Consider the following 24,216-nt stretch of genomic DNA (forward strand, 5'->3'; position numbering starts at 1 on the left):
ATAGTTACAAATTAATTAGGCAAGAAAATCAGAAGCTTAAAAGTGATATCGTTGACATACAGGCAAGATCCATGAGGGATAACTTAGTATTTGTGGGTATAAATGAATTTCAAAATGAGACTCCAGACAAAACGGAAGCGATTCTTCGTGAATTTTTGGTGAATGATTTAAAGATGTCTCAAGAGGATGCAGATGTGATCAAATTTGACCGTGTTCACCGCACAGGCTCATTAGAGAAAAAACCGCGACCTATAATTGTCAAATTTGCCGAGTATAAGCAAAGAGAGAAAGTGAGGTTTATGGTTCCAAACTTAAAGGGCACACATTTCTATATAAACGTACAGTACCCACCGGAAATTATTGCTGAAAGGAAAAAACTGTATCCTATTTTCAAGAAAAATAAAGATGAGGGACAAAATGTTAGAATGGTTTATAATAAACTCTATATAAACAATGTTTTGTACAAACCAAGAGGGATTGTTGAATCATAGGAGGCAAAGGAGGTTAGACATAAACTTAATATTGTCTCATGGAATGTAAATAGATCATTAAAAAATAAGCTTGAAAATGCAGATTTTGTTCAAAATTTTGTAAAGAATGATATTGTTTTCTTGTCTGAATGTTGGATTGATGAAAATACTGATATAAATGATGAAATTTTTGGTAATAAATTTTTAATCAATTGTTATTCAAGAAAAAAAGGTAAAGGTGGTGGAATGGTCTTTTTGTACAACAAATCATTGCAAAATCATATAGAAATATTGAAAGTTTCTCATGATACTGTTATTTGGGTAAAGGTGGACAAAACTTTGTTTATTGATAAAGGCACTTATGTTTATTTATGTTTTGTATATGTACCCCATGAAAATAATATTTTTTATGACAAATATGATGTTGATATTTATGATTGTCTGACTGAAGACATTGCAAGTTACAGTAGTTTAGGCCCTGTTGCTGCTATTGGTGATTGGAACAGTCGAATAGGTATTAAACCAGATTTTATAAAAAACGACGAAATTAACATTACGGTGAAAAATACCATTGATAATTTTATCAGCTATGATAGTGATGACGAAGAACTGATTCGATTTTCTGAAGATAAAACAGTAAATAATTTTGGAAGGAAACTTTTACGTCTTTGCCAATCTACTGGACTCCGTGTATGTAATGGTCGATCAGTTAGTGACAAAATAGGAAAATTAACGTTTTATAACCACTTAGGATCTAGTGTTATTGATTATGCATTGATACATAAAAACTATTCAAATCTTGTAAATGAATTTGTTGTTATGGACTTTAATATGTGGTCGGATCATGCACCGGTTCGTTTAACGCTTGAAATAGCCGATTCTGGTCTAAATGAATACAATTCAAATGATGATAAAAATTTTCATAGCACATACAGATGGGACCCGGACAAAATTGTGGAAATGAAAACTAGTTTGGTTAGTCATATAGACACAATGAGCAGTAATGTTGAGCAAATGGTGTGTACAGAACAAAGCATTGAGAATACTGTTATAAAACTTACTGAAACACTGAATACTGTCTTCAAACCGTTTTGTGAAAAACGTTATTGTATTAAAAGGAATAATACGAACATTAAAAGCAATAACAAATCACTACCAGATAAACCGTGGTTCGACGACAGATGCAAGGAACTGTACTATATATATCAATGTAAGATTAGGAGTTTTAATAGGAACAGAAATAATTTGAATCGCCAAATTCTGATAGAGTCAAAAAAGAACTACAAATCGTATGAAAATCGCGTTAAACGAAATTACTTGAGATATGAAGGAAACCAAATTGACTATTGGCGAAAACATAATCCGAAACAGTTTTTTGATGTCTTTAAAAAAGGAAAGAAGAACACTAATTGTAATTTAAAGTCGTCAGATTTTTATAATCATTTCAAAAACCTAACTACTGAAACCAGTCCTAATATAACCGATGATTTTGAAGCTGATAACCAAGAGTGTTTGTATAACGAGCTTGATGCGTCTATTACTCCAGAAGAAGTGTGTAAAGTTTTGTTGAAGTTAAAATGTAACAAATCGCCTGGTACTGACAATTTGTTAAATGAGTATTTTATACATTTTAAAGACATTCTTGTGCCTTTAATTGTACAATTATTTAATGTTATTTTTGAAACTGGATATATGCCGAAACAGTGGTGTAAGGGAATACTTATTCCTGTGCATAAAAAAAATAATATAAATGTTACTGATAATTATAGAGGTATAACACTAAGTAGTTGTTTCTGCAAACTTTTTACTACTATTATTAATGAAAGGCTCACATTGTGGGCTAACGAAAATGACATTTTAACTGATGCTCAGTTTGGGTTCCGACCCGGTCATGGTACAACTGATGCTATTTTCGCCTTACAATCAATCATTACTAAATATTTGGGATTGAAGAAAAAACTTTATTGTTGTTTTATAGATTATAAAAGTGCTTTTGACAACTTGAATAGAAATTTTCTATATTATAAGCTTGCAAAATGTGGTATTAGTGGTAAGCTATTTTCAGTTATTAAATCTTTATATGATAATTCTGTGAGTTGTGTAAAGTTTAAAGGTGAATTTTCTGACATTTTCTCTGTAGAAAAAGGAGTATTACAAGGGGAACCATTATCACCCATACTATTTTCAATGTTTTTAAATGATTTTGAAAATGAGTTTATTAATAGCTTATGTCTGCCAGTAGATATAAAAGAACTTTCATTGTTTTTATTGATGTATGCAGATGACACTGTTATATTTTCTGAGACTATTGATGGGTTGCAAAATATGTTGAATTCACTACATAATTATTGTAAAAAGTGGAAACTTATTGTAAACACAAGCAAAACTAAGGTGGTTGTTTTCAGAAATGGTGGTAAATTAAGAAGCGATGAAAAATGGTTGTATAATGGCGAAATTATTGAAGTTGCTGATCATTATTTGTATCTGGGTGTTATGTTGCATTATAATGGAAAGTTTAATCAAACTCAGTTAAATATTGCTGCCAAAGGAAGAAAATGTTTATCAATGCTGTATGGTAAAATAAAACAAATGTGTTTAAATGTACAAACAAAATTGTATTTATTTGATGTTTATATATCACCTGTTTTATTATATGGAAGTGAAATATGGGGTTTTCATACTGCATCTGATATAGAAAAACTTCATATAGAATTTTGTAAAAATACTTTGAATGTTAAGAAATCCACTGCTACTGCAATGGTTTATTCTGAGTTGGGAAGATTTCCTTTATTGATTTCTCGTAAAGTAAGAATAATAAAATATTGGATTCGTCTATTACGGACGAGAAATTGTATTCTTAGTGCTATATATAATGACATGTATTTTACTTTATGTTTGATACGAGAAATAGGTTTATTGTGGTTATTGTTAAGAGTAAAATGTTCTTTAAAATGTTGAATACGTATATCAACTATGTTCATCACTGAATTAAAAAAAGAGTCCAAAGATTTTTTGTCAGCTTTTTCCCGTTTTATCCATTTCAAACAGTAAGTATGGAGTGAGTCGTGGATGATATTACGACACTCATTCCAATTAATAATTGACGGGGGACGATATTTAGGTCCTTTACTGAGGAATGATTTTAACTCTCGGTCTTGAACGATGTTAAGATCTCCTGTTATAACATGGGAAATGGGTCCATAAATGTATTCGGAATTACTGCAATTACATGAAGTAGGTGTATTTTCACTGATATTAACATCTTTACACAATTGGCTATAATTAAACACAAATTTCCGGGTAGATTTCTTGTAAATATAACAAATAAGAGGGAGCTCAGTATTATCAAAATATCCCGGAATTTGTTCTTTAACAGAATGGTCGTTAAAAATACCGGCAATATTTACAAAATCAAAACCTTTATTGACATACTTTATTTTAATAAACTGTTTTTTATGATCTTCAGGGCGATCAATTTTGGGAAACAGTTTGGAATAACAATATGCCATTATAATTTGAACGATTTCATACTTAGGACTGCTATATGAAATTGTGTTGCAATCCTCTAAAATTTTATTTAACTTATTAACCGGTAATGAACAGAGCTTTGTTAACAGATAATGTCTGCCGTTGTTTTTTGAAATAGAAATTAGGTCCGAAATATTGGTATGATTGGTCCGAAATTTTCTTTGATTGCGATTTTTTCTACGACCATGAGAACGGTTTTTACAAACAGTTTTAGAAATTATATCCAAAATGTTAACAGAATCGGTTCTTGATACATTACCAATTCCCATGATATTATCATTAAGACCGAGAGGGTAGACTGTCTGTAATTTTTTAATCCAATTTAATTCAATTATTTTCCGTGATCGTACAAACTTTGAATGAGATTCACTTGGCTGCTTATTTACTACTTCTAAAGGTTGAACTGCTAAATATAATGCCTTTTTATTGAAAAAAAACATATTTTGATCAGCTATTCAACGTTTGTATTAGGTTTAGGATTTTCAAATATTGTGGCATCGAGCATCCCTGCAGGGACAATAATTGTGAATTACAATTGGTACCGCTAATAATATTACTACCACATGGTCGATATCTCTGCTCTTGGACTGTTAGTCCCGGGAGTATCATTAACCCATTAGCCAGTACTTAATTAATGGCATGACAATACGGACATAGCTTTATTTGGATTTGCTGTGATGAAATAATTTATAATTAAATAATATATAACCCTCATGCATATATCATATTCCTTGTCAGGGCTTGGCTTACTATTTGGTCCTTTTTGGTTTTATCAGCTCTTCAACGTTTCTATTAGGTATTTGGATTGTCATATAGTTTGGACCCAATCATCAGTTAAAAGGCATTAATTGTCGAAATGTGCATCTGTTGCAGTAACATTGATACTGTTAATGTTATTGAGTGTAGGCTTGTTTTTATTTTCAGCACTACATACGAAACATTTATGGAACTGTAATTGATGAAGTTCTGGTTAATAACTCTCATGGGTTCATACACTTAATATGTATAACAAATTGCATACATTGCCATATAATAATGTCAAATAGGAGTGTGAAGATGTCAAAATTTGGTTTAAAAAAAGGCAGAAGATTCTTTTCTCATAAGTCGACAACTCCATAAAAACAGGAAATACGACAAGAAGGAAACAGAACTCCTAAAACACTACATTAAGTTCTTGAGACTGAGCTGCACGAACCCCAAAAACAATTGTGGATGATCTCGCGTGATCCAAAAGGGTAAGCAGATCCTGCTCTTCTAGTGGCACCCGTCATGATGTTCATGGTAAATACAAAGTCTCATTCTGGGATGTCACAATCGAGAAAAAGATGACGAGATAGTGGTTAGAACAATCAAGTTGTGTTCTGTATTTTGAATGATAAGTTTGAATGTCCCTTTGGTATTGTTCGCAATTTTTTACTTCTGTCTTTTTTTTTTGAACAACTTAAAAGAACCTTTGCATTGGAAAATTGTTCACTATTCATTTTTAAGGCACAAAAATGACCATACAAAAGACCAAATGAATACCAAAGACTTGGTTAAGAAAGTTCCAAATCAGGAATCATTTTCTAACAGCGGTGATAACTGAAGATTTAACTAACCATGCTTTAAAATTGCCACATACACTTTCGTACCACCAATGATAAAATATAAAACAAACTCGTACTTTCAAAGCTCTATTTGGCTCGATTCCATATCAACAGTTAAAAAGCAAATTGTAGAACCAATGCTACTACAAGTAAAGATTCTCCACAGTATTAGTTTCGATGTGGTACGCAATTTCTATCTCATTAGCACTGTACATTGTACAATTTGTTTCTTCGTCATCTTTATTTCATGCAAATTTTCGAGAAGTTCCAACAATAATACCATTTGACTTAAATTTGCCGTGTAGGATTGTTTTTTTTTTGGGGCCAAAAGTAAAGAATTTCTCGAGTTGCTTTTTAAAATGATATCTTTATATTTTGTCTTTAATTTTAGGAAATATGGCATTAATTGCAGATGTGTGATAGTCTCTGCCAATGTTATTCCCTACTTTTGTAGGCATTTGTCATTTATTTAAGATCTTACCTTAACACTTCGTTTGTTGATGTTCTTTCATGTTTTTGTATTTTTTGTGGTTTTTTCTCATTGAGTAAATCTCTTATTCACTATAGACCACACAAATTTTTCATCCATACTCAATATTTTTTTCTACAAATTCCCTAAAGTATCAACCATAACAATATCGAAAAATATAATTATAAAAAATATTATAAATAAAATTTAGATTTCTGTTTGAATATGTATTCAAATATGTATTTGGGAATACAGCGGGAATTTCTCGCTGCATTGAAGACCTGTTGGTGACCTTCTGCTGTTGTCTGTTCTATGGTCGGGTTGTTGTCTCTTTGACGCATTCCCCATTTCCATTCTCAATTTTATTATTCAACTCCAAGGTAACTTAAAATTAACTACATGCAAGTTTGATACAAAACAGAAATCAATTGAACAAAAGGTTTAAAATTTGAACTATATTCTTATTCAATATGTCAAACGAACATACATCATTTATAAAGAAAAATTCAACACCATGCTTTGGTAATCAGCTGGCCCCGACAGCACAAACATTTTTTTTATTAGAAATAAAAACACAAATGTCCAATTTGTTGTCATCGACCGCTGCCATCGCATATAAACACAATCTACACTAGAAAATATTCTGTAAGTTGGAGAACTAAATCTTTACAGTAATACAGATCATTTATATTATTTACTACATAACATATGTACTTTTTCTGAAGTAAAAGTGGGAAACGATACTATACTGTCGGAAAAGCGAACCTCTAATAACAATTCTAGAGTACCTATACTATTATTTAGCGCTTAAATTCTAGCATGAAATTATCGCGATTAATATTATCTAAACAGGTTATACCTTACTTGTTTATCCAATCAAATTTAACATTAACATGTTTTGATTTAAACACACGTGTTTTAAATAAACAAATACACGTGTTCTCGAGTAAGCGTTATAAATACATTTATATATAAAGATAAGAAGATATGATATGATTGACAATGAGACAACTTTCCACAAGAGACCAAATGACACAGAAATTCACAATTATAGGTCACCGTACGGCCTTTAACAATGAGCAAAGCCCATACGGCATAGTCATCTATAAAAGGCCCCTAAAAGACAAATGTAAAACAATACAATGTTCTTACTCAATACTTCAAACGAGCATAAATCATTTAAGAAGAAAAATTCAACACCATTATTTGCTTAACAGCTCGCCCCGACAGCACAGAAAGCTTCGAATGATGAAGAAAGGGACGAAAAAAAAGAGAAAAAAAATAATAAAATATTACAAGCCTATATTTTTAGATACTGACAATCTGTGTTGTATATAAATATAAGAAGATGTGGTATTAGTGCCAATGATACAACTCTCCATCCAAGTCACAATTTGTAAAAGTAAACATTTATAGGTCAAAGTACGGCCTTCAACACGGAGCCTTAGCTCTCACCGAACAGCAAGATATAAAGGACCCCAAAATGACTTGTGTAAAACCATCCAAACAGGAAAACCAACGGTCTAATCTATATAAAAAACGAGAAACGAGAAACATTTATGAACCACATCAACAAACGACAACCTCTGAACATCAGGTTCCTCACTTAGGACAGGTTCAAGCAAATGCAGCAGGTTTAAACGTTTCAATAGGCGCCAACCACCAACCTACCTGATACAATCGTGTAACATCACAACATAGAAAGAAACACTATAAAATATCAATTGAAATGGCTTAACTCAATCAAAAGACATATAAGCAAAAACAAGTGATCATACACTGAACGAATGAATTTGAGGGGGTTAGATGTAAAACAACATCAGAAAGACAACCATAACCTTGGACAAAATGCCGGCAAATAAAATAACGTACACAGGTAAATAAAAATAATTTTGTTGTAAGGCATACATGGAGTACAGAAATATTTTTTACAAAATAAAATAAATAATTGTTTTGTTCCTAGCACGAGAACAAAAGTGAAAATTTATCGTCATACTAAACACTTATCAAAGGTGGTATATACTCTATTTAATTTACATGTAGCCACTTTTCCTGTTGTATCAAACAGGATTCCAGGATAATTTTTATCAAAAAAGATAAGATAGAAACATATTTCCATAATTTCCTGTAGCTTTAAGTATTTATGTACAAATGATGTATAGAAGAAGATATATGTTTTTGGAATATTCAATGTAAATATATACTGCAATAGTAAAATAAAAAGCTGCTCAAATTTTATGATTGAATTTCGCGTATATGACTAAATTAATTGACAGTTAAATTTTTTGTATTATCATTGTTAAATATTAATTTTTAATTATTTTGTTTTCTACGTCTCCTTTTTTATTGTTATCTATTAGATAGTAATATAATTATGTGTTTTATAATAATAGTGGCAATCATATTAGCTCACGTATATTGATCTTGGGCTACAGAGATATAACTGTATAAAAATAAGGAGATGTGGTATGATTGTCAATGAGACAGCTATCCACCAAAGTTCAAATGTAAGCAATTATAGGCAACCGTAGTATTAGTTTATCCTAATTGAACTGTAACTTTCATGGTTCTGTTTATACTCCTGCCATTGAAGAAGACTTGCAACATAACTTTTACTTTACCTAAATATATATTTTAACATATCTCACAAACATATGATGCATTTAATGTTAATTTTGTTTTAATTAAGATTTTTTTCTGATAAAATGAGATAACTGTGAGTCATGTCTTGCATGCATTACAAATGCATTGTATGTCCCTTACTACCTTTAGTATAAGGCATAAGTTATATTGCAAATCTGGACTTCTATAATAGGTACTTGGGGATATATACTTACTCATGTCCATCATTCCTGACTTCAATCATTCTCAAATATATTGGGGCTTTTCAGTACTTCTTACTGGTTGCTGATTTAGATAAATGTATTGTAGTTTATGTTTGGTTAGGTAAAACGTAGTTTTAATTGTCACTAATTGAGTTTTCATGGTGATGTGTAGCAAACCAAATTTTACTCAAACTAATTTTCTTTTATGCATTCAAATATAGGGTTTTAAGTGTGCAATGTGTATTTCTTAATTTTACTATATATGTGCTTCAATTAAATTTATCAACTTTTGAAAGCAGTCTTTGATGTCTGAAATTTTGAATGATATTGTAGTTTTTTTTCTGTTTTTTGTGATGGCAGCAAATATTGAGAGGTTTTTTTGTATTTTCATGATAGATATTAAGAGTTCAAGGTTATTATGTCAATATACTTCTAAAGAATGTACTGCATTTTGCTGGACAAAAGAGCAATAATCAAATCACATCATACAGTCCTCCTGAAATGACCAAAGTATATATCATGCACACATTACTAGCCCTCATGAAATAGAAAACATTTCAATATTTTGAATATCTCAACACCTTTTTTTAGTATTCCACTTTTACACTGTTGTATAAGAAAATCTTTCCTTCTGAAATATTACAAAAGAAATCAATCTCTTGCAATTGGGTAAACAGTAAAACTACAATGCATTCTAAATGTACAGTTTACAACTCCTAAATAACAAGATTTTTGCTCCAGCCCAGTGAGGGCTAACATGGAGAGGGAGATTCTGGAAATTTGAAAAAAATATCTGTAGAATAAACACCTATGCAAATCAGATAAGTAATTGTATTCAAAGAATACTGTGATATGTAAAGTATTTGTTTTACCTTGTTTAATTTATTACAGTTGAACGTTTTTAGTATATACTTTGAGATTTAAGGTAATGATTGCTTGTTTGTAAAGTGAACCATGAATTCTCCATTATCACCTTTGTAAATATAAGTTTACAAAAAAAAAGTCAGTTAGGTTTTTCTGACTTCCTTGTGTCTGACAGCCATGGAGTTGATTGGCGTGTATCAACAACTATTACTCTTACAATAAGTACACAACAAAGGTAATATGGTCTACAAGGCAAACAACCAAAGCTTGCTTCATTGTTCTATGTAGGATCTCAAGTATATCTGCTGTAATTTTACTTTTGAAAGGAGAAGGTTTACAACAGTCAATTTGGGGACTGAAATGTAATAAAAATGCTATTTTGAGTTACAGACATAAATTTACTGAAAACTATTTTGTTACATTATATTTAAGTTAATTTTAACTGTTTTGATATTATTTTTTTTTTGATAATGTTGGCATGAAGGTGTCATAACTATGCACATGGAAATGCATTTTGAAACCAATTTCTGCTATGTCTCAATTGTTTTTGATTTGGAAAGATTTGGCACATTCTCTTACAAAATTGATTAATTTTATAAGATCTGGCTGAGTTCATCACACATTTATATAGTCAAAGAGTGAAACCAGCATTTTTAATAAAAGTTACAGATCATAAATTGTGTAGAAAGTGAATATTTTCATAAAAACTTGAATATTGCCTTGTTTGAAAAGAATCGCTCTGTAATCAGTGAACCTTAAGTATTAACAAAGTATTAAATTATTACAAATGTCCATATTATAAATTCTTTTTGGAGTAGTGTAGCACATTTTTACTTTTAAGGCTCTTATAAGACAGTTTTGAACCTTCCCCTTTCATAGTTTTTTTCGCAAGTCACATACATGTTTGGTTTGAAGCTTATATGAGAATAAAAAGTTATTGTAAATAGTAAGGAAGTTAACTGTGCAAAGAACTTCTTCGAAACAGACATTGTCTTGAAATTTTTCTTAATTTGTAAACCTCAATCAAATGTTGTTTTAATTTGATTTAATCTACCTTAGATTTTATTTATACAATTTAGATTATTGTGTTATGATTTTGAAAATCTTTATATTATATGTTGAATAATTTCTTAAAAAAGATACTTTAAATATTGTCTAGGGTTGAATTATTTTGTAGTACAATGATATTCGTTTATGAAAAAATGAGGCTACAGTGTATAGTTTACTGATGTTCAAATCTTATTTATTGAAAGAGGAGTTGGTTGTTGTTGATTGGTGTGGTCTGGTTTATTGTCCAATATTTTTGGTACTATCCTTTTATGCATTGATGTAGAAAGAATGTTGGCATATATGTGAATTTAAAATACGAAGGTTGGAAGCCAGTTGTCAGTTAGTTTCTACACATGCAGGCATTGTTAGAAAAAAAGATATGCTATACAAGACAGCTGATTTGAGGTAATGGTTAGAGCAGGTTTTAGTAATTTTTACTGAACTCTAAAAGTGTTTTGCAAACCCCCTTCTTGAAAGATGATGTTTTCATTTCTGTGAAAAATTTTGACAGTCACTTCCTCCCACTGACGGAAATGTTATTTTCTGACAGTGTATCTAATTTTCAATTTCTCGGTTTCCTCTTAATTGTTATCAGTGATGTCATGACTAAAATTAAGTCAAACACATAGAGATGCTAGTACAGAGGCAATGGAGTCTGGTGTGAACTTTCTGTATAAAGCTTTATATCTAAGAGAGTATATGAGCTGGATAATACATATTTGGTATGCAGATGCCTTTTGGTCTAAGTTTCCATCTTGTATATGTCTGTTGTCTTAGCCTAATTTGTATGGTTAATGACTGCATAGAACATGTATAAGTTTTTTTATTACATGATTTTTGGTGGAAGTAGTCTTTCAAGTCTTCGGAAATCTTATATTGTCGGCTGTTTCAAGTCTTAAATCATTGAACTGGCCTAGAAGTGTTACCGTATCCGTTTCATTGCTTTACAATTTTATAACTTTCATGCATCATATTGACACCGATTTGTATACATGATCGGTTACAAGTTTGTAAAAAATAGTGTCTACATCATTTTATGAAACAAAGACAGAGACATAAATGTACAGTTAGGATTAAAAAAAAAACAAGCACTAACGTTAGTGTTTTAGATTCTAGTGTTATAATGTTTTAATATCTCCCTTTTATTTACGTATCCTTGATTGGACTGATGGAAATGTATTTTGGACGGAAAAATTTGAGTGCCAGTCAAAATGCTCCATAAGAAGAAATTCTTTTCAACAGCTCTGCATTTGCTATTCAATTCTTTGTGTATGAACGTTCCTGATGAAGGTAACTCAAGAAAACACTTCAGAGACAACACATTTACAATTATAAAGTGGTATTTTATTTTGTGTAAAAGTAATAGATGCAAATGTATGATTGACAGTAGTGAAGTATCTACCTTCGACAGAAAAACTAAACATTCCTGGTATATTTGCTAACCTCAAGTTAAACATGGTGAGGTGCAATGTATGGAATTATAGAACATTTAATTTGATGATCAACAGTATTAGGACATTTTTGTATTTAGTTCAATCTGTTTTGGTGGAGACATGAGTATTAAAGTATATTATTTTCGGAAGAAAAAATTACGTCGAATGCAATACTGGCCCAGAGCAGGATCGGTTGGTGTGGTCTGCTTTCATTGTAATACAAGTTATCCTTTTATGTATCTCCTTCGACCTCAGAGCTATCAGCTATTTGATTTTAATTTTTTGTGCGAAATAAGTCTTTTGTATCTGATTTATAGAATCATTTCACAATATCATACATGTATAAGATCGGCTTCACCTAACCTTGATATCAGTTCATGGTTTGGAGATCAGCATTAAATTTTGGTGATTGGATCAGTTCCCAAATATTATGATATGTAAAATATATTTGGTGTACACCGTAAATATCCGTTTGCTGGGGTACATCTGATAAAGACCACATGTTCATGGTTTATTGATCAATGTATCATTTTTGTGATCAATAAGTTTCTAAAAGAGAGGCAAAAGTATCAAATGGACATTCAAACTCATAAATCGAAAACTAACTGACAACGCCATGGCAAAAAAATAAAAGGAAAAGACCAAAAGGCAAACAACAGTATACAAGACACAACATAGAAAACTATTGACAGGGAAACACGAACTCCACCAAAACCGGGTGATGGTCTCAGGTGCTCTTGAAGGGTAAACAGTTCCTGTTCAACATGTGTGATCCGTCGTATTGCTCATGTAAGTACGACCCGGATGATAAGTCTTATTTGGTAGGTCACATTCGGGGAATAAATAAATAATGATTATAAAACCCTTTTAAGAATATGTAACTTAAATCTAACGTGTTGAAACACTTGCGGCAAGACTGGTAAAACTATAGGGGACAGGCTTTATGAAACTAGGGGACTGTTGGGCCGAATTTAAAAGCGTAAAATTCGACGTTTTCACTTTTACAGAGTGTAATATATTATATATCACCTTACTATCGTACACTCTTCTTCAGAATTTGATTTAAGAAAGGAGTGCAAAAAACATATAAAAAACCTTGTCGTTATTGCAGAAAATCTTCTTTCAAGACCATTCAAATTAGGAATACAAGTTAACTGAATTCTGTAATACAGAATGTACGCATTAGTTTTTTTTTTTCTATATTATCGAAATTTTAAGATTCAATACTACAGAAATCTAGACAGAGTCTTCTTATTCCAAATTGCAATCATGAGTCTGGCCAATTTTGAGTATGATCTGGTACTGCATACAGACAACTGTCTATTGTTGATCTCTAGATTTCTTTTTGAGTATTTGTGTTTTTTGGTTACTGTCTAATTGACGTATACGCCACATCTCATTTATTCATATGTAGTTAGACATTTCTATATAAAAATAAGGAGATGTGGTATGATTGTCAATGAGGAAACTATCCACCTTAGTTCAAATGAAGTGGGTGTAAGCAATTATAGGCAACCGTACGGCCTTCGACAATGAGGAAAAAACATATACCGTATAGTCGGCTATAAAAGAGCCCTGACATAGAAAATGTGAAACAAATCAATTAAGAAAACTAACGGCCTAATTCATAACAAAACAATTTACGAAAAACAAATATGACAGACATGAACCTACGAAATCACTGAACTATAGGGTCCTGACTAGGGACAGGTACAAATAGAATGTGGATTGGTTGAACTAGTTTGCTGGCGCCAAACCCTCCCCATCTGAAATACTTGTTGAATATTGTTGGTAGTTATAAAGGTATATTAATTTTTTTTCAGAATGACTTTATTTGATTTAGATTTTCGATGATTTCACATATTTATAAGACAAGAATCATTACATTTAGCTCAACTGGTTGACTGATGCAATGGATAAACATACAAGAATCAATATCAAACAAACAAAAATTATCCCCCCAAAAAAAAAACAACAAGCAAATTAAAACAAAAAGAAAGACAATCAACAAAACAAAATAAAAACACTATTAATCGATAAACATAAATGCTGACGTATCAACAAATTTAATAGCGAGATCACATGTGTTGATACATATAAGTACATTGTACATTGATATACATTTGCATTTGTGTGGCATTCAATAGCTACAAGCACACTCATTTATTCAATTTCCGTACTCATTTAGAATAAAAAAAAATATGAAATGAATACGCATACATTGAAATTTGAAATACCGAGTAAAAACCGTAAAAGTTATCAAATAACACTTTTTAATACAGCTCATTTTAAGATTTATATTTAACAGAAATTGAAAAAAATCTCTCTTACACAGGTTTTTTTCTGTATTAAGATATTCGATATTCATCTTATTTCATAGCAGTTAATATTTCAAGTATGAAACTTGATTTTTTTTAATAAATTCAACCCTCTGTCATTTTTTATTTTCATTTTGATAAACATCCACAAAAGTGAAACTAATGAATTTCCTGAAGCCTTTACTCTTAATCGACATTAAGGGCAAGATATAACTAAGGCTTACCGTTTCTTCCGTAAGCCATCTTCTAAATCGACATTGACTGATTTGACAGACGGTACTGCTTCACGTTTCTTTCTCAAACCATCTTCTAAATCGACGTTGACGGATTTGACAGACGGTACTGCTTCACGTTTCTTTCTTAACCCATCTTCTAAATCGACGTTGACGGATTTGACAGACGGTACAGTTTCACGTTTTTTTCTTAAACCATCTTCCAAATCGACGTTGACGGATTTGACAGATGGAACTGCTTCACGTTTCTTTCTCAAGCCATCTTCTAAATCGACGTTGACGGATTTGACAGACGGTACAGCTTCACGTTTCTTCCTCAAACCATCTTCCAAATCGACGTTGACGGATTTGACAGACGGTACTACTTCCCGTTTCTTTCTCAAACCATCTTCTAGATCGACATTGACGGATTTGACAGACGGTACTGCTTCACGTTTCTTTCTTAAACCATCCTCTAAATCGACGTTGACGGATTTGACAGACGGAACTGCTTCACGTTTCTTTCTCAAGCCATCTTCTAAATCGACGTTGACGGATTTGACAGACGGTACAGCTTCACGTTTCTTTCTCAAACCATCTTCTAAATCGACGTTGACTGATTTAACAGATGGTACTGCTTCACGTTTCTTTCTCAAACCATCCTCTAAATCGACATTAACAGATTTGACAGAGGGTACTGCTTCACGTTTTTTTCTTAAACCATCTTCCAAGTCGACGTTGACGGATTTGACAGACGGTAAAGCTTCACGTTTCTTTCTCAAACCATCTTCTAAATCGACGTTGACGGATTTGACAGACGGTACAGCTTCACGTTTCTTTCTCAAACCATCTTCCAAGTCGACATTGACGGATTTGACAGACGGTACTGCTTCACGTTTCTTTCTCAAACCATCTTCTAAATCGACGTTGACGGATTTGACTGAAGGTACGGCTTCACGTTTCTTTCTCAGACCATCTTCCAAATCAACATTAACAGATTTGACAGACGGTACAGCTTCACGTTTTTTTCTCAAACCATCTTCCAAGTCGACATTGACGGATTTGACAGACGGTACTGCTTCACGTTTCTTTCTCAAACCATCTTCTAAATCGACGTTGATGGATTTGACAGAAGGTACGGCTTCACGTTTCTTTCTCAGACCATCTTCCAAATCAACATTAACAGATTTGACAGACGGTACTGCGTCACGTTTCTTTCTCAAACCATCTTCTAAATCGACGTTGACGGATTTGACAGAAGGTACGGCTTCACGTTTCTTTCTCAGACCATCTTCCAAATCAACATTAACAGATTTGACAGACGGTACTGCTTCACGTTTTTTTCGCAACCCATCTTCTAAATCGACGTTGACGGATTTGACAGACGGTACAGCTTCACGTTTCTTCCTCAAACCATCTTCTAAATCGACGTTGACGGATTTGACAGACGGTACAGCTTCACGTTTCTTCCTCAAACCATCTTCTAAATCGACGTTGACGGATTTAACAGACGGGACAGCTTCCCGTTTTTTCCTTAAACCATTGTCTAAACCCAGTGGAACGGAGTTAACAGCATGTATAACAACTGGAAAAAAAAATGTTATAGCCTGATCATGAATGTTTTGAATAATTATCATAAATGTGTTTTCACATCTAAGTTATGTTGTACTACTTTAGAATTTTAAAATCATAGTTTTCAGATCCATATTTGTACCTTTTATTCATTACAAAAAGATTTTGTACTGGTTTAGGACTTTATCATTTCATAATTTGTTCACATTTTTTTTTTAAGTAAATTACATTAACTATAAAAAATGTTCAACACGTACCATATAAAAGTAGAATGTTTTCTAGTATATAATACTAGAAAAATGAAGTTGCATTTCAAACTTTAAGTTCAAATCTACAATTGCAGTTCTATCTATATATAAAACATGGTTGTACGTAAAATGTTTAAAGTAGAGTTAATTATATAACTTGAAAAATTAAAAAAGTACTCATTTTATGAAATAAAAGAAACACTTTATAGATTTCGTGCGTCCGAGGCGCTTTTCTTGATTTACCTTCATTAAGAACGTCTAAACCTAAACGTAAGAAATTCAGGGATGCGTAAATACGCTGCAACATTGGGAGCTATATATATGATGACCCGGATAGATGGGTGGCTGTTTAACGTCCAGTGGCAAATTAAATGCATATTCAGGACGAGAATAGGTTAATGCAATATGAATGTGATCCCTGCTTTGTACAATATCGACACTCTAAGCCGGATTTTAAACGTGTTAGTTCACAAGGTGTCCGTAGAAAGGCATGTCATACTACCAGGACACATTCTTCTGACTCCTAGCCGACCAGTCTTTGCTCTTACCTCTTAATGTCGCGTTCTTAAGCTGCAAATGCCAATTTAAAAGTCTTTGTATCGACTCAGGCGGTGTTCGAACCCATGACCCTACGCAAGACCTTACTCACTCGAGGCGAACACGCTATCATGAGACCACCGAGGCGGTTAGGGAGGTATATGACCAAAAAAACTAAACAGAATTAGTCAAATTCATTAACTTAAAGGTTAAATTTGCCTGAGGGAATTGAAACCTTATTTTCTTAATCATTTCTTAATCTATGAATAGTAAATAAGTAATGAAGAACTGACTACTGAGCTGATGATATAGATTGATACCCTCAGGGACTAACGGTCCACCAGCGGCGGTATCGAACCAGTGCTTTTAACCAGGATGTATTTTCTAATTAATTGAAATTTTGCAAGTCAGAAATAATTTTTAAACCAACTTTTCTTTTATTGGTTTTTTTTTTACAGTAATCGTAGAAAAAAAGTCAAAATATACTTACAAATCAAAATTGCACAAAAACAAAGCAGTGATCTGGAATTCATTGTTAACAGAATAGGAACACACTATGAAATCAGCCTCAATGCACTGTTTATCTTGATGTGTAGATTATGCTCAATATTGGTAAAGTTTATACTTATATATACAACATTTCTACAAAAAATACGGATAAAAACACGATGATTAATGACACACATGGTGGTTATCTACCTAATTGGTATTTCTGTGAAATTTTAATCATATGATTCTACGAAATAGTAATGCTTTGATTTATTGCTTGATGTTGTTTTTGTTTACATGTACGACTTCCTTTTTTACTGCTTTTTAACGATCACTGACATCCTAGTTATTCTTGGTGTAGATGTAAGGAATTCGTAAATTAAATCTAAAATTTTAAGACATATAATCATACTGTGTTTTGACAAATTCATTCTCATGAATACATATTATTTAGTACCCTGTATATTTTCCCTTTTATATTTAGTGAACAAATTGTTAATTGATGTGTACACTTTAGCAAAAAGTCTTATTGAAAAGGGTGCTCGATAAATTTAGTGAACAAGTTGTTTATTGATGTGTACACTTTAGCGAAAAGTCTTATTGAAAAGGGTGCTCGATATGCTATAATATAACAGAAATTTTTAATCAAAATCTACAAGGAAATTGAAAATATTTCATATCCCCCAAAATTCAGAAGCGTCTTTTTTTAAGCTTAAAGATGTTGTATCTCAAATTTGAATTGAAAAGATTCTATTAAAAAAAGAAAGACTAGAATGAAAGGGCTATCATACTTTTAAATACGACAAAGTATCCCCAAAAAATATGTTATCGTAAACTTTACTAAATTTGACATTGATGAATTTGATCATTGTTGATGTTCACGTTGTTCTGTTCTATTTTTAACATCATAACTAAGGTAAACAATAAAATAATTCGTATCCTGTATTTTTAATTTATTTTTTGTTTGTTTGTGTCTTTTGCGTATCAACATAAGGATGCGGTTTTCTCGGAACTCTATTCTCTCAAACATTTCATAATAGGTAAACTGGGGTTTATGTCAGACTTTCAAAATATGACTGAATTGACTATATGGCTTTTTGTTTTACCTGCAATAGATAAGAATATATAAGAATAATTCTATTTTCAAAGCAAGTTTTATAAAGTAAATGCAGAAAAAGCGCTCCGGAAACATTTAAAAAGTGTTATTATTATTATTTTAAATATATTTTTTTGTCAGATAAGTTTCAGCAGTTGTTTGACAACAGTTGTCTATATTCATAGCATTTAATGAATAAAAAACTTGTAAAAATATTCACGCGGTGAAAAAGGTAATATAGTTGTTTTTGATTGGGTGAAAGTTTGTGAATCTATCCATGTTGTAAGGAATTTTACACGAAAGCGGCGTTATGTTTTAAACAAATATTTTATAGATATGTTTTCATTTTTGAAATATGTATGGAAATATTTTGTTGATTTGCACCCAAACAAGTTATTTATATGTTTCTTGAACCGTCTATACAAAAGTATTCATACCATTGTCTACGATAAAATGCTTCTAAATTTCGTGTAGTAAAACGATGGTGTAATCAGGGATGGAACCAGGATTTTTTAATGGGGGAGTATATATAGTATAAAGTTAATTAGTACCATGCGGAGAGAGGCGAACATTTTTGGACGATTTCACGATAAAAAAGGATCATCTAAATCGCGAAAAATATGAGATTTTATATTTTCTGACGACAAAGGGTACAAAGGGTACGCTCTACATTCCTTATGGTCTCATTGCATTTGCGCAATGTTTACAATATGCAATGTTTCGTTTGCGCCACAAGGTTATACATTATTTGCGCCAAACATCAAAACTACATTTGCGCAATTCAACAGGTAAAATATAATGGAAAAGTATTCATCGTATCCTGAATAAGCAATTTTGTAGAATATTTCCCATGAGTAATTAAGAGAGTTCATTCTTATTTCTTATGCAAAACTGAGAGTGACTTCGGTTTATAACTCTTAAGTGTTCACATGTCACGTTTTTGCACCTATACTGCAAATTCAAATAGAATCAACAACGGATCACAATCGCTCCATACACATTTTAAAAAGCGGTTTTATTTCAAACATCCAAACATTTTCATTTATTTGGACTTAGTAAAGAATAATCACGCAACAACAATCATTACAATGAGACCCGTGAACAGCGGCTGCTGTAAGAAAATGGGAGAAAGAAAAAAAGACGGACTATCTTTTGGAGCAGTATAGCATGCACATACTTAAGAGGCGAACGTGCTCGCCATGAGTACATTATTCGAACCGTTGCTTACAAATTTTGTGTAAATGAAGACTTTTTACTTCAGTTTATATTGCTTCCATTGTGGTTTTAATGTATTGTCTCTGTTCAATATACTTCTAATATGTTTACTATTTACCTGTATAATTGGCGCAAATGAAATGTTTTTGTTTGCACAAATGAGAGGTTATTTTGGCGAAAACGAAATGCCAATGGACGAAAAAACAAATTACCGCTCCTTATCCTGACGCCGTCACTGGTAATAACTGTATCTTCATTTTTTTGTAGTAACAGCTGTGAGGGAGATACCATATATAACAGCTGATTATGGAGAGAATGGACAGGAAGTTTATAAAATGAAGCTATTTCCATCCATTAAAATAAATGAAGTAGGTATCTATTTGTGTTCTACGATGTAATTATCCGTTTTATTTCATGCTAATGTATAATGTATATGACATCTCGTTTGTGATATTTGTAAAAAGCGCATTTTCGCTTTTTCTACAAGACTTTTGCGTTTTTTCTACAAGACATTCGCGCTTGATCAACATAACATTTTAGTGTTTGTACTTCATGATTTCCCTACTCATTTATCAGCGCTGGAAGACATCTGTGTAACCATTTTCCTATACTTCACATGCACGGTTTGTATTCCTGTGAGAGTACTAATGACTGCCTCTTTGTTCAAAGTCAACATGTAGACCAAGCCGTTGGTTTAAAAAATAATTTTTGATCTCTACCATAGTGAAACAAGATGGTAGAGATTAGGATTTAAGTTAGATAAACAAAGATGGTAGATTTCCACAGACTTTTCAGGCAATAGAATGAACAAAAGAAGAATATAGTTATCGTGTGTAAAGAACTGTATTGTACTAATATTAGTTAATTTTTATTTGTGTAATGATTACAAATCATTAAGATTTTATAGGTAAAAGTGCAAATGTTATGTCAATTTAGTACATGTGTATCAGAGTTGAAAGCGCAGTGTTTTCAGCGCTAATGTCCATAGTTTGGAGCGCAAATATCCTTTCTTGTTAGTGTAAAAAGACTCAAACGTCCTTTGCCCTCTTTGGCGGTACGTGTATCAATCGGTTTAACTCTTCCAAAATCCAACAAAGTAAGCGGCTGTGCGATGTAAAATGTTTTTGACCTACTGCTAATTAATTTCAATAGCTAAGAAAACTTTCAGACATATTCAATGTTTTCTTTTACTCCTGAAATTACAATTTACAAAACTAGAATGATACAAATCAAACCCGACCAAATAAGCCATCAAATGACAAAGAAAACGTAAAAAACAAGAGTAACGTCACGGGTTTCGGAATAGTAAGCAATATTTAAAGGTGCAAACTGGAATGGGAATAGAAAATAATGTCTCCAAATAACCATGTTAGAGTTAAAAAAATGCATTTTCCATAGGATACCAGTTGTGTTCTATATTTTTTTTTATGAATAAATATTGACCTAGAAAACATGGGTAGCAATACCTATTACTAGAAATGGTGGTGTTTTATTGCAACCAAACAAAAGTATATGGCCATGTGACAAAAGTTTAAAAAACACGTCTTTTTCATTTAATGGGAAAGGCAACTTTTCAATGGGTCCATTGTTAATACATTGAATATATTTTCTACGCTTTGTTAGATTTTCATTTTTCAAATAGTCTGAATTTTCTAAACCTAAATGGTTAAGTTTTCGTTTTAAAATAATTATAAACTTGTATCATACAATCAGGAGTCGCATAAGGTTTTATTCTGAGTACCATTTTTGGGCAATCGTAACTAGTCGGCCATTCTCGCTACGCCTACAATACATAGCGAGAATGGTCGAGTAGTTACGATTGATCTTTTGGGGTCACAAACTTGTTGCCGGTAATCCTGCATCTCCTTTTTATCATTCAGACAATGCACGCGTAAATAGGTTTTTTTTTATACAGATTAGACCGTTGGTTTTCCTGTTTGAAATGTTTTACACTAGTCATGTTGGGGCCCCTCTATAGCTTGCTGCTCGGAGTGAGCCAAGGCTCCGTGTAAAATGCCTATAATTGTTTAATTTTTACACATTGTGACTTGGATGGAGAGTTGTGTCATTGGCACTCATACCACATTTCCTTATTTCTATTCACGTTATATATGATGTGTAGACACTTAGATCTCGCAAAGGATAAGTTAGTAAAGATAGATTATCTTCGTTTTGATGTATTTAAATAGATAATGTTTTATTTATTTATGATCCCTTTATCACAATATTAACATACTTTTAAAATAAGGCACATTATTTTGTATATATAACGTTGTTTTTTATTTTTTGTGATTCGACTAGCATATCAATGTAATCTGTTATTATATGTCTATAAAAAGTAAATGCATTATTTAATCTTTTTTTTTCAAGCCCGACCAATATTTCTGCTACACAAGATATTTGGAAGAACTCGATGAAGTTTATATCTGTAAGTAATTGATCAATATATGAGGCATGGATTAAGTTTCGAGAATGGATTAGATAATGTGACAAAATTGATTGCTTGTTGCAAAACAAATCGTCTTTCACACCTATTTTAGAATATAGCAAAGTGCTCTCGACCAATGAAATTGTAGGATTGGATGCCTCTTAATTGTGAAGAATGAATGTAAATCATGACATTATGTTCTTAGTAACGGATTATCCTATTATTTTGGTCTATTTACAGTTCAAATCAAAGAATTTCTATAAATGAGTTACAACTGCCCCGAAGCACATTTATCAGATTGGAAGGATTTATCACACAGTGATTTAAACTCAGACTAAAAGTTGAATTGTGATACAAACAAAAATCTCAAAATAAGTTGAAGTTTACTGTGCAGTAAAATTGGTACCGTGAATGTTATGAAAATATTAATAACTTCAAATTACTAAAAAAAATTAAACAATACCAAAGCAAAGCAAAAAAAGAAAAAAAATCTTTCAGATAAAAAAATAACCTAAATATTCGGCTTTCCAAAACTCTGATTACTTGATCAGTGGTTGGGAAGAATAGTTATTTCCAATATTCCGATAAAAAAAAACAGGAATTTAATTTTGAACATATTAAAAACTTTTAAAGGCATTATTTTTGAACATTTCCCTGAAATAATAAAATATTATTTGATGTAAAAAGCCGGACCAAAATATTGGCTGTGAAATAAAATTAAGTTGTAACTCAAATGTATTAATTGATTTAAACTGTAAATAAAAAAAGGATAATTCCTCACTAAAATATTACATGATTTACATTCATACTCACAATCAAGAAACATATCCAATTCCTACCTTTTCTTTGTTTTGTTGTGTCACCTAATATCTATAACGCTTTTTTTTTTTTAAATATTTCCCAAATGATATGAAAGTCCTTACATCACTAAAACTAATCCATAAATGACATGCCCAAAAAGGAAGTCATGCATCAATTATAAACATTGCAATGACAATGAAACTAATTCTTGAATAGATCATTTGAGCCTTGAGCACTTTACAATATTCTAAGTTTGTAAGAGAATGATAGTCCCTTACTTCATGATAAGTACTCGCTAACGTTCGTACTTAATCATGAAGAAAGGGATTATCATTCTCTTACATATACTAAGACATGAGTAAATCTATATTTAGCTTCGACATATAAATATGTCCACCTTTTAAACAAAATGATGTGGACGCTTACCATATTCCTAGAAATGAGGTAAATCCAAAGACAAAAATTTCGGTAGCCTAAATATATTACATTAGAAGACAAATATCTACAATGGCCTTTTTTCGAGCAAATAATTTATACAGTCAATTTTACTTGAAAGGATTGCAACCTTAGTTTTGCGTTAGACGAGAAAAGCATGTGGATTTTTACCCCTAATAGTATGTTCTTCATCTTATTAATATCTTGAGGTCAAGTTTCATCACAGTATACTTTAAAATAAACTGTCAAGTTTCAAATATATACCTCAACTACTTTTACGTACATATTTTATTACTTTCCAGTACGCACCTTTGTAGAAATTAATCACGAATATGTTCATCATACAGCTTTAAGTTTTTGTGAAGAACCTGAAGAATTTACAAGTCATCAAGCATGGTAAGATGTTACAATCTGGATACTTTAAAACACAAAATATGTATTCACTTTATAAATAACCCTTTTCACTATGAAATATTTGATATATCATGAGTAATAATTGCATGAATTTCCGAAGGATTGTAAACAGATGAGCTGAGAGAATTTCATGTTGCTTCTCATCATCCATTGAACATAAATGCAATTTATCTTTCGTAAATTTATAAATAATAGCCGTTCAGAATCATTTAAACGGATCATTCAA

General features: G+C 31.7%; 2 protein-coding genes across 3 annotated transcripts in view; one reads left to right on the top strand and one right to left on the bottom strand.

Annotated features, from left to right (window-relative positions):
• LOC127705068 (peptidyl-glycine alpha-amidating monooxygenase-like) overlaps positions 1 to 24,216 on the top strand; it is a 143,020-nt gene that overhangs the window by 46,948 nt on the left and 71,856 nt on the right. The window lies entirely within an intron of this gene.
• The window catches only part of LOC127705062 (uncharacterized), a 69,033-nt gene continuing 59,075 nt past the window's right edge, over positions 14,259 to 24,216 (bottom strand). Inside the window, exons 1-2 of one of the 2 annotated variants that reach the window (XM_052209337.1) lie at positions 17,603 to 17,715; positions 14,259 to 16,340 (exon numbers count right to left, since the gene is read on the bottom strand). In XM_052209337.1, coding sequence (XP_052065297.1) covers positions 14,764 to 16,340; positions 17,603 to 17,645 — 1,620 coding nt within the window. In that variant the 5' untranslated portion in view covers positions 17,646 to 17,715 and the 3' untranslated portion in view covers positions 14,259 to 14,763. Of the gene's footprint in view, positions 16,341 to 17,602; positions 17,716 to 24,216 lie in introns of those variants that run through there. The other variant, XM_052209336.1, reaches the window with a different exon arrangement.

This window comes from Mytilus californianus, unplaced genomic scaffold (assembly GCF_021869535.1).
Source record: "Mytilus californianus isolate M0D057914Y unplaced genomic scaffold, xbMytCali1.0.p SCAF_6, whole genome shotgun sequence".
Classification (NCBI taxonomy): Eukaryota; Metazoa; Mollusca; class Bivalvia; order Mytilida; family Mytilidae; genus Mytilus; species Mytilus californianus.